This window comes from Vipera ursinii (genome assembly GCF_947247035.1).
Source record: "Vipera ursinii genome assembly, chromosome: Z".
NCBI classification, from domain to species: Eukaryota; Metazoa; Chordata; class Lepidosauria; order Squamata; family Viperidae; genus Vipera; species Vipera ursinii.
In genome coordinates, this window is record NC_139517.1 from 118,386,483 (window position 1) to 118,397,789 (window position 11,307).

The 11,307-nt window shown below is 36.8% G+C and overlaps 1 protein-coding gene across 2 annotated transcripts in view; it reads left to right on the plus strand.

The window, feature by feature from the left end:
* Window positions 1–9,774, plus strand: part of ESYT2 (extended synaptotagmin 2) — a 74,794-nt gene extending 65,020 nt beyond the window's left edge. For both annotated transcript variants that reach the window (XM_083376710.1, XM_083376711.1), the window contains 6 exons: window positions 3,221–3,606; window positions 4,177–4,275; window positions 4,603–4,734; window positions 5,304–5,409; window positions 6,161–6,210; window positions 6,304–9,774. In XM_083376710.1, coding sequence (XP_083232836.1) covers window positions 3,221–3,606; window positions 4,177–4,275; window positions 4,603–4,734; window positions 5,304–5,409; window positions 6,161–6,210; window positions 6,304–6,349 — 819 coding nt within the window. In that variant the 3' untranslated portion in view covers window positions 6,350–9,774. The remainder of the gene's footprint in view (window positions 1–3,220; window positions 3,607–4,176; window positions 4,276–4,602; window positions 4,735–5,303; window positions 5,410–6,160; window positions 6,211–6,303) is intronic.
* Window positions 9,775–11,307: the final 1,533 nt, after the last annotated feature.

An 11,307-nucleotide genomic window follows, 5' to 3' on the forward strand; every position in this document is an offset into this window, starting at 1 on the left:
TTAATACCAGCCAGTATACACAAGAATGGGATAGGGATAAGGATAGGGATATGAACAGAATAGAATAGAATAACAGAGTTGGAAGAGACCTTGGAAGACTTGTAGTCCAACCCCTTGCTCAGAAAGGACATCCTGTACCATTTCAGACAAATGGTTGTCCAATCTCTTCTTAAAAACCTCCAGTGTTGGAGCATTCACCACCTCTGGAGGCAGGTTGTTCCACTGGTTAATTGTTCTGACTGTCAGGAAGTTTCTCCTTACTTCTAGGTTGCTTCTCTCCTTGATTAGTTTCCATCTGTTGCTTCTTGTCCTGCCTTCAGGAGCTTTGGAGAATAGCTTGACTCCCTCTTCTTTGTGGCAACCCCTGAGATATTGGAACACTGCTATCATGTCACCCCTTGTCCTTCTCTTCATTGAACTACACATACCCAATTCCAGCAACCGTTCCTAATATGTTTTAGCGTCCAGTCCTCTGAACATCTCTGTTGCTCTTTTCTGTGCTCTTTGTAGAGTTTCAACATCTTTTTTACATCGTGGCGACCAAAACTGGGTCCGGTATTCCAAGTGTGGTCTTACCAAGGCATTATAAAGTATTAACATTTCATGTGATTTTGATTCTATCCCTCTATTAATGCAGCCTAGCACTGTGTCGGCTATTTGGCAGCTGCAGCACATTGCTGGCTCATATTTAAGTGATTGTCCGCTAGGATTCCGAGATCCCTCACCTATACTATACCTGTGCATTTGGTTTTTCTTGATTAAATGTAGAATCTTACTCTTGTTTAACCACTGAATTTCATTTTCATTTCATTAGATTGTGCCCAATATTGAAGCCTGTCAAAATCCTTCAGTATCTTAAGCCTATCTTCTGGAGTGTTGGCTTGGTATCGTCTGCAAATTTGATGAATTCCCCATCTATCCCTTCATCCAAATCATTGATGAAGATGTTGAAGAGTACTGGGCCTAAAACAGAGCCTTTGGGTACCCCAACGCATTCTTCCTTCCATGTAGATGCAATTATATTGAGGACCACATGCTGAGTGCAGTTGGTCAGCCTGTTACAAATCCATCTGGTGGTGATGCTGTCCAACCCACCTTTTTCTATCTTATCAAGTAATAGGTTGTAGTCTACTTTATCAAATGCCTTACTGAAGTCCAAGTAAATTATATTCACAGCATTCCTCTGCTCCACTAATTTTGTCACCTTGTCAAAGAATAGAATAAGTTTTGTCTGTCAAACCCATGTTGGCTATGACTTTGTTTGCCTCTAGATGTTCACTGATTTGTTGCTTGATTATCTTTTCCAGAATCTCCCCAGAGATTGGGGTCAGGCGGATATGGCTATAGTTTCCTGGATCTATTTTTTTCCCATTTTTTGAAGATGGGAACTACATCAGCTCTTTTCCAGTCCTCCAGTAGTTCCACAGTGCACCAGGATCTTTAAAAGATATAGTTCAGTGGATCAGAGATTCTAGGGAATTGTATACAAAACATCTGGAAATGCCAATTTGCTACACACTATATGTGTATTATGTGTGTGTATGATAACAAATAAGACCACATATCATGCTGTTCCCATATCTGACATTACGCTCTAAGTAGCATTTTGCAACAAGCAGACTCAGTAAACCTCATTTTAGATACCACAGGATTTCTACATCTCTTTCTATCTCATTTGCTCTTTGTCTACATTACTGTTAATGTGTGAAATTAGGCATTTTATAGAATGCTTAGGAAATCTATACAGTGCCAAAAATGAGATGTCAAAGTATGAAATATTTAATATTAATATTTCACATATTACTTAGGCATTCTGTGCAATGCCAAAAGGCAAACAGTATAAAATCTTCTGCGAAAATGCTATTCTAGCCTTTCTTGCTGGAACAAGTAGGTCAATACTGGTCTTTCTCTCTCTTTTTTTTTTTAGTAAGAAAGTTCAGTACTTTATTTTGCAATTCTTTTTTTTCATTTTCGTATACGTCTCAATAAAAGCTTAGGGATAGGGATAGGATAGGGGTAGGGTTAGCCTGAACCCTTTTCATGACTTACTATGCTGCATAATGCCAAGGTATTATATACAATGCCAAGGAAAAATATACAGCACATTAAAATAACAGACATTTCATACTTTGTCTAAAAATGTCATGCATTCTACAGATTTACTAGGCATTCTATACAATGCCAGCTTTTTACACATTGCTGGTAGTGTCTATAATGTATGAAGCACCTATAAACCATTCAAAGCATATTCCTTTCAGGGACTCAATCCAGGGGAGATTGTAAAAGATTCTGAAAAAAGCTTGTTAGCAAAAATCATAACTTATTGAGGGGAATATCAAGGTTGCCAGTGCTTAACAAATGGAAGAGGCTGGATTCGTGTGTGTTTTTAATTCTCCACAGCTACAAAATGGAAAATTCCACCAAGTGAGATATCTAGCTGTTCCATTGCAAGTTTCCTTCTGTAAACTGTAAGAAGAGTATAGACAGTCTTTGACTTAGGATCATAATGGAGCCTCCCCATTGTAGTCATAACTCCTGAAAGTTTAAAAGCAGGTGATCATATGATCGGCCAGATTTTATTACCTTTTTAATGGTAGTTGTTAAGCAAACCCATTGTTTGCTATGGGATGTTGATGATGACAGCCAGAAAAGAACACTAGTTTTTCAGCAAAAATATAAATTGTAGTCACATGACCATGGAATGCTGCAAATGACTGTAAATGCAGGCTGATTGCCAATTGTCCAAAATGTGGACATGTGATTGGGGGAGTAACCATTGGAACTTCAGAATTGGGGCTTACCTTTTCGGGTCCGTCATAATTTGAATAGACAATAAGCACTGGTAATAAGTTGAGGACTACCTATGAACAATTTTTTTTTATCAATTAAGCTTAATTCAGGTGGACTTTTGTTTTCCCCATCATGATGGTGATGAACGGCAAACATTCTAGTTATGCAGAACTCTCTGACAAATCACATACTGCATGAGATTTTGCAGAGATGTTTCTATAGAGCAGTTGGAAAGAGAGGAAAAATAGCCTCAAAGACAACTCTTCTAGGTCTGCTTTGGTTCTCTCGTAATCTGTTCGTGTACCTCAGCTTCCTCCCCCATGCTGGGTTTTGCCAGCTTTGAAGCTCCATTCAACAGTGTAGGCAACTTTTTTTTCTGAACTGTAAGAAGGAATGAAAGTGGTCTTCTTGTTTATTTTGTGGCTATTAGATCCTTTCTCTTGAAAACCAAGAGAGATCTCCAGATTACCAATATTCGGCCAAAGTGAAGAGGCCTTCTGTTTCCAAAGATGGGAGGAAGGGTACTTTCAAGCCTCAGGTCCCCCCCTCTCCAGCAGCTGACGTGAGCAAAGCCCCAAGTTCTACAGTCACAGATACCAATAAAAGGACTGACGGGACAGAAACAGGCCTGCCCACCAATCCTAACCCACAGTGGCCAACAGATCTCAGCAGAAGTTCCTCCAGTCTTCTGGCCTCCAATTTAAGTGGTTCTCCCAGCCACCTTTCAGTCAAAGAACCTACTCCAAGTATCGCTTCAGACATCTCTCTCCCCATCGCCACTCAGGAGCTGCGACAACGTCTGAGGCAACTGGAAAAGTACAGTGCCGAGTTCTTTTTTATATTGTGTCTATTCATAAATTCTTACATGGGCATTTTACTTTCAGTTCTCTTCCTAATGATTCTAAGCATAACATTTGCATTTTGTTTACAACATCTGTACATTGAATTGACATTTTCACGAGGCCTTCACCTTGACTCAGATATTTGTTTGCAAGTTTAAAAAGCACCAGTCCTGGCATCCCACAATTTATATATTGCCAGTATTTCTTCCCCCACGTTTCCTGCACAATAAGCAGCTCTTGTTTTATATTGTTACTTCCAAAACATGTCTTCACAAATCAACAATTACTTAATACTCAGTAATGCTGTATTGTAATCGTGTCTAGAAAATCAGAATGAATTGTAAATTCTACATACAGAATCTCATTAGGATTAGAACAGTACTTTAGGGGGTTAGAACAGTATTTTAGGGTCCTTATTGAAATATTTATTTCATACTTCTGTCATTGGGATATAATATGTCCACAAAGTCACAAAAGGAAGAATTATTGTTTTATCATTGTTGAAACTCAACATTGACAGTTTGCATTATCCTGATTTTTATAGTGGAACAACGTTGGGACAGTCTCCATTGGGCCAGATTCAGTTAACCATTCGTCACAGTTCACAGAGAAACAAACTTATGGTGGTGGTGCACACATGCAGGTGATCGTATTACATATTTCTTGCATTTATCAACTTATCTACAAGGTAGCTATGCTGAAGAACTGGGAAGGCTCTGCTTCTTTGCTCCCATCTTTTCAAAAATGCTGAACTTTATTCCTCCAGTTAAAACTCCCAGTTTAATTGTGACTTTGGCTAACCAGGATGCTCTTGGAAATCCAGGATGAGGGCTTGTATCCAGGCAGGTGGAAAAAAAGAGTTCAGCGAATCCTGAAGAAAGGGGGTCCCGACTGAACATTGCCAAAATTTGCAGATGTGCTGCTTTATTAACTATTTCTGATCTGAATATTTTGTATCCCTTCATTTTAGAAACCTGATCGCCTTTTCAGAAGAAGGATCTGATCCCTATGTTCGAATGTATTTATTGCCTGACAAGAGGAGATCAGGGAGAAGAAAAACAAGTGTTTCAAAGAAGAATTTAAATCCAGTGTTTGATCAGGCGTATGTTGCAGTCTGTTTCCTGTTATTATAGCATAAAGTTGGGAAATTGTTAATATTACTTTCTTTGTACTGAAATGGGACTTCTATTGATTTTTGAGAAGTCATCTAGAAAGTGGTTAATAGTTCACTGTCAGTAGACGTGCAATACAAGAAGATAAAAATAAATGCATCATGTAGCTAATTAGCATCCCCTGGTTTATTTTGTTATCCTCTCTATAAATAAGATTATAAAAAAATGAGTCAGTATGATCAAAATATTCTTTGTAGAAGATAAGTTGTCAAAAAAGCCTAATCAATTGAGTGTTAATTGATATAAATATTTTAATTTAATAAAGTAGAATTTGGAGTTGTGCCTTGGGGAAATATAGATATTAAAATGAGCATAGAAACAGTGGAATACAAATAATTTTGCAGAGGGAAATGTTCCTTATGTAATACTGTAGATATGAGTTGAGCAGTTGTAACCTCAAAAATCTTGGTGATTTTCAGGGTCATATTCTGAAGCTACAGATCTTCTGATTTCAAACTACTTTGATTATATTCTATCTGAAACATTTTTCCCTCCTCAGTTTTGATTTCAGCGTTTCGTTGTCTGATCTACAGAGAAGAACTTTAGATGTTGCTGTGAAGAACAGTGGGGGATTCTTGTCTAAAGATAAAGGTCTGCTTGGCAAGGTGAGTATCACAGATGTAAAAAAAAGCATGTGGCAAATAAATGTGACTTGAAGTACTGTAGAATATCAGTTAATTCCTCTCTTTTTTTGGCAAAGTTTGTTTATTTATTTAATTTATATGCCACATGTCTCACTATCCAGGTGACTCCGGGCAGCTTGCAAGACAGTAAATGGAAGAGCATACAAACATTAAAATTAACAGGAATTAGATAAAACTGGGAACCAAGTACATGAGCAGCATGGAGACAGGATCTTCTTTTGTAATCTGCTAGCCACCCACCTCTAGCATAGAATACCCCATGCCAATTTGCAGAGCCATGTTTTGAGGTCTTTCCAGAAATCCAAGAGGATATGAGGATGGGTTATGGGCATAATCCGATAAACTTTGCATACTGTAGATCTGATTCTGAAAAAGAATTACTTATTTTTCCTTTATCCATTCTGTAGCAAGATCCTATTGAGCTGATCTGTATAGATTTGAGTTGGGAAAAAATCTCAGATGTTACTTTTCCCTTGTTTGATGTATTTCTTCTTAGGATTTAAGATCCATGCATGTGGAGGGGAAGCTGTGAAAAACATTCATAAAATAGAGCTAGTTGTTGAAGAGAACTTTGTAGTGGAATCACGGTTCAGATTTCACTTTTGTGAGCAATGACTTTATGCATACATGAGGTTAGGAGTCAAAGCCAGAAGCTAGGATGTCTTTCCACATGTAGAATCTAGTGTCATAATTTAGTTTCTTCTTCTCACAGGTATTGATACCACTGGCTTCAGAAGAACTTTCCAAAAATTGTACTCAGTGGTACGTACAGCCATAGGATGCCTTTTCAATTTTACCTCATTGAGAATTTGGATAAGAGTTCATTGTTTCTTTTTTCTTCTGTTTGCTTTATAGGTATGACTTGACAGAAGATGGGACAAGGCCTAATGTTGCACCTTAGGCAGCTTTGGATTCCACATCTTTGCAAATCTTTATGTATTTTATCAGCATTGTACCAATATTACTTTTTATAACGCTTAGTTACTTGGCCCATCACCCCAACCGTTTTATAATATTTTTGAGATTTTGCCATAGGCTTAAGTCAGCTTACTTATAAACCATTTTTTCTCATTTGTTACAACAATATTAATGTGCAATAGGTTTGTAGAATAAACATTTGTTTCAGTAGGTCCTGTTATGGCATTTCTGTCCTTAAGAAAAGTGGGCTATCTTTCACTTTTTCTATCTTATTTGTGTCACATCAAGATGTCTGCCATGTAAATAGATACTATTTTTTAAAATGCATTTTCCTCAGAAGTGTGAATGCAGAAGAAAATGTCAAAGAAAACTATTTTGTTTGAAAAAAGTATGATATAAAAACTGTAAGACAATTTTGAAAATAGCCTAGCTAGCAAAATGGACTTACTCTTACTAATATTGTGGATTTAAGAGTTTCTTATTTTAAAAAAATGAAAGCTATTGATGTAATGATGTATGATTAAAGATTTGCAAAAAGGGAAAATACAAAATATTAACCTTTAATATTTATATTGAAAAATGTATTCTTTGAATTTCAGATAATGCATATAATTCACAAATGCAGATATTATATATTTACCCAGGATGTGAAATGAAGATTTATGTAGTACAGTACCATGTTTTTCTCCATTCACCACTTCTTATTAAAAATTTATTTGCTCTATCCACAATGCAGGGAAATGCCTATGCAACAGTATGCTCAAGATATATAGTGAATTAGGATTTGGCAGCCACACTGATACAACACTGTCATGTCACATTGATTGCTATGGATAGGAAACTGTTTATAATTGAGTCTAAAAGCATGTTTACAAGTGTATGTGGAATACCAGCAAATAGTGAGCTCAAGTTGCAGAGACTTCTGAATTTCTGCTTGATTCTTTTACAGTTGTTTTAGTACTATCAGTATTGATGCCTTGAGCAGTTAATTCTTTTCTTTTCTTTTTTTTGGATCAATGCATGTAGTAGCCACATAGCATTCACTGTGCTGCATTCTTTTTGAAAGTACCAGTTCCAAAGTTGATTCATTCACACATTACTAATAAGGAATATGACAGTGTGGAATGGGAGGACAGAGTGTGCAAAAGCAACATTGAAGCTGATCCACAGTGCTTCTGTATAACAATAATGCAGGAAAAAGGACCACTAGTGAGTCATTTAAAATCCAGTGTATCTTCTAGCCAGTATAGCTTCCCCCCCCCCATTTGATATTTGCAGGCCCAGGAAATGCAAGAACAGTTTGCAAAAATGGGCGTGCTTATTTGAGTGTGAACATTTTATTCATTGTTGCTGTCAGAATAGTATCAAAGGGGCATTAATTATATTTAACAGGAGCCGTGTTGGCCAGTGGTTAGAATGCAAGTACTACAGGCTACTTCTGCTGACTGCCGGCTGCCAGCAGTTCGATTCTCACTGGCTCAAGATTGACTCAGGCTTCCATCCTTCCAAGGCTGGTAAAATGAGGATTGTTGGGGATGATATGCTGACTCTGTAAACCTTTTAGAGAGGGCTGTAAAGCACTGTGAAGAGGCATACAAGTCTAAGTGCTATTGCTATTTATTCAAATATTTTTCATAGCTTCCTCAGATGATTTTTACAAAAATGATGCATTTTTGTATTTTAACCCAAGAAATGGCATAGTTCCATGGAAGTTAGTAGCTACGCACCATCTTGAATATATATATATATATATATATATATATATATATATATATATATATATATATATATATATATATATATATATATATATGCAATGCCTTTCTAAAAATAATATAATGGTATAAAATAATATTTTATCAGAATTTTGAGTCTTAGAAAGTCGTCTGGCCAAATGATTTCTATGGGTGAATAAACTTTAGGGATATTAGCTTTATAATTGAACTTAAAAAATCTTAACTCTGGCTTAGACAATTTTGAAGAAATTCTCCCAAGAGGAGCAGTCTTCAGTGAAGCTTGTAGAGATTTTTCCATTGTGCCCTATAAATAACTAGACTACTAAGATACCAAAGTGCCTGTAACATATGTAGCAAATTGTCTATATCATGTTTTGAATATCAGTTGTCTATATTTCAGTGTGATGTACCTGCACATGGGCATGTATGCTTCTCCTGTGTTTTATTATGGATGTGCCTCCTGAGGTAGACTTTATAACATCATTCTGACATTGGCTTCATACAGAATAGCATGAGTAACTCTTATCACAACATAGTTAGGTTAGCGGTTATCACTTCCTTTTAAATGGCAAAAATGCATTTACTACATGACAACTTTCAGGGAAATCTAAGAAGGGAGAATATGCAAGAGGATGATTCAGCCATCAACTATTGTTATGAGGAAAAAAAATGATATATATAAACAATCCCATAATTTGAAGTTTTACCGAAGAAAACTTAAGAGATCATCTAACCCTTGCATTCTCTTGTGGATTAAAGTGACATCAGTAAGTAAGAGTACTGTATGGTGGCATTGCTTAAGTAGTAATTTCTAAAGTTGTATTTGAATTTACTAATGAGGGATAGTGGGAGAAGTTCATAATATCAACAAATGTTTGCAGAATGATCTAGCACTTTTTTGCAATCAAAACCAAATTGGCAAAAGGAATAAAAAAATGAGGAAAAACAAAGGCCCAGTAGTAAGTTGAAATAGGCCTTTAGTTTGATGTTAAGGTACATAACGTAATTTTTTTCATCCCTATCATCTATGTTCTTTCTAATAAGGCCACATTTCTTGCATTTTACATAAAGTGCAAAAAAAAATTGAATTGATCCTGTGTGAAATGTATTGAAAATATCTCTGCAGTAAAGAAATGTAGAAAATTTGGACCAAAATCCGAATGATTAGTAAACCATTTTTTTTTCTGCCTTTGGGACATAGAAGCTGAGTGCATGAATATTCTGTTCAGAGTTTAATGGTTCACTGAAGAACGATCAGGATTGATGAGATTCCAATCAGCAAATCTATGACTGAGCAACCATCAGACTAGATTACTGTGTTTTTTATTCTGTGCCTTAAAAAGAAAGCTTAAATATTTCATGTAATGAAAGCCACGCTTTGTTCTCTGTATTTACCCATCTTTATGTGCTATTGAAACTGTTTGGTGCAGGGTTTTGTGTTGTTTTTTTGCTCCATTTTGTATTTAGAGCTGTTGTAATCTGACCACCAATGAAGCTGTTATTTGACTTAGGGATTTAACATTCTTTCCTGTTTTGAACTCTATCATGATGCAGCAAATGAGGAAAAGGAGAGAAGAGAAGAGAAAAAAGAAAAGAGTAGTTTGACTACAGATTGCATTTTTTTGCTGATCTAATTTTGCTATTGCATGTATTTATTCAGTAAAAGATTCACACGGAACTTACTGCCTCTTTTCCTTCATTCAAAGACCATCTGCTAGGTTTACATGACAATTAGCAGCTTTTAGTGCCCTCAGTTCACTTCCCAAAGCATTGTATAGATACACTGAAATTTATTTATTTATTTATTTTATTTATTTTATTACATTTATATACCGCCCTTTCCTGAAGGACTCAGGGCGGTTTACAGGGTGAATAAAAAACCAAAATACAAAAGTTAAAAACAATTTTTTGAAAAAATTATATTTGTCCCTGCATAAATAAAACCCCAGTTAAAATAAGATTAATCCTCAGCCTGGGCCAGAGAGCTCGAAGAGCCAGGTCTTCAGGTCCCGGCGGAATGAACGGAGGTCGGGGGCAGTCCTCAGCTCCACTGGCAGCTGGTTCCAAAGGGCAGGCACCCCCACTGAGAAGGCCCTACCCCTGGGTGTTACCCGCCAGCAATCTCTTACCGGTGGCACCCTGAGAAGACCCTCCCTGTGGGAGCGCACTGGACGAAGGGAACTTGATGCCAGCAGCAGGTGTTCCCTCAGATATCCCGGACCCAAGCCATTTAGGGCTTTATAGGTCATCACCAGCACCTTGAAATAAGGAAAAACAGATACAAAATGACTACACTTTCTTAAGAATCACAGCTTTTTTTTTTTTTTTTGCAATTTGCAATTCATCCCGTGGAATGATGGAAAGTACCCAAAATTTGAGGGGTTTCTTAAGACTTTGATGAAAGTGTACAAAAAGGAGAAAAACTGCTTGACAAGTGTTGCCATGAATTAAATCTTACTTCTTGTTCTCCTTAGTTGGTGCCACCTTTCCTTTCTTCCAACACTAATTTTAAAATGGGTGGCCTATTTTAAAAACGTTTGCAGCATTATACTGTATATCCTTAACAACTGTAGATTCCTATTTGAAAAAAACTGTCCATTGTGAAATTTGTGACATCTGACTGAATGTGGTTTACTTTTAGCCAATCAGAATCTCAGCATCTCAACAATTCTTTTATCCCCTTGACAATTACAGTAATAATATAGATTACACTTCTGAAAAACAAGGGGAGAAGAGGGATATACGGTATAAATCAACAAATAAATGTGCCGCTTTATAAATCTTTAGTATGGCCACACTTGGAATACCAGATCCAGTTTTAGTCACCACATCACAAAAAATATGTTGAGACTGGAAAAAGTGCCGAGAAGAGCAACTGAGATGATTAAAGGCCTGGAGATTAAAATGTATGAAGAACGGTTGCAGGAATTGGGTCTGGCCAGTCTAGAGAAATGAAGGACTAGGGGTGACATGATAGCAGTGTTCCAGTATTTGAGGGGTCTGCCACAAAGAAAGGGAGAGCACCAGCAGGCAGGCAGTACAAGAAGCAATGGATGGAAACTAATCATGAAAAGAAACAACCTGGAATTAAGGACAAACTTCCTAACAGATCAATTAAGCAGCGGAACAGCTTGCCTTTCAGAAGTTGTGTGTGCTTCCTCACTGGAGGTTTTTAAGTAAACTTGATTGAAATGTATAGGGCAGG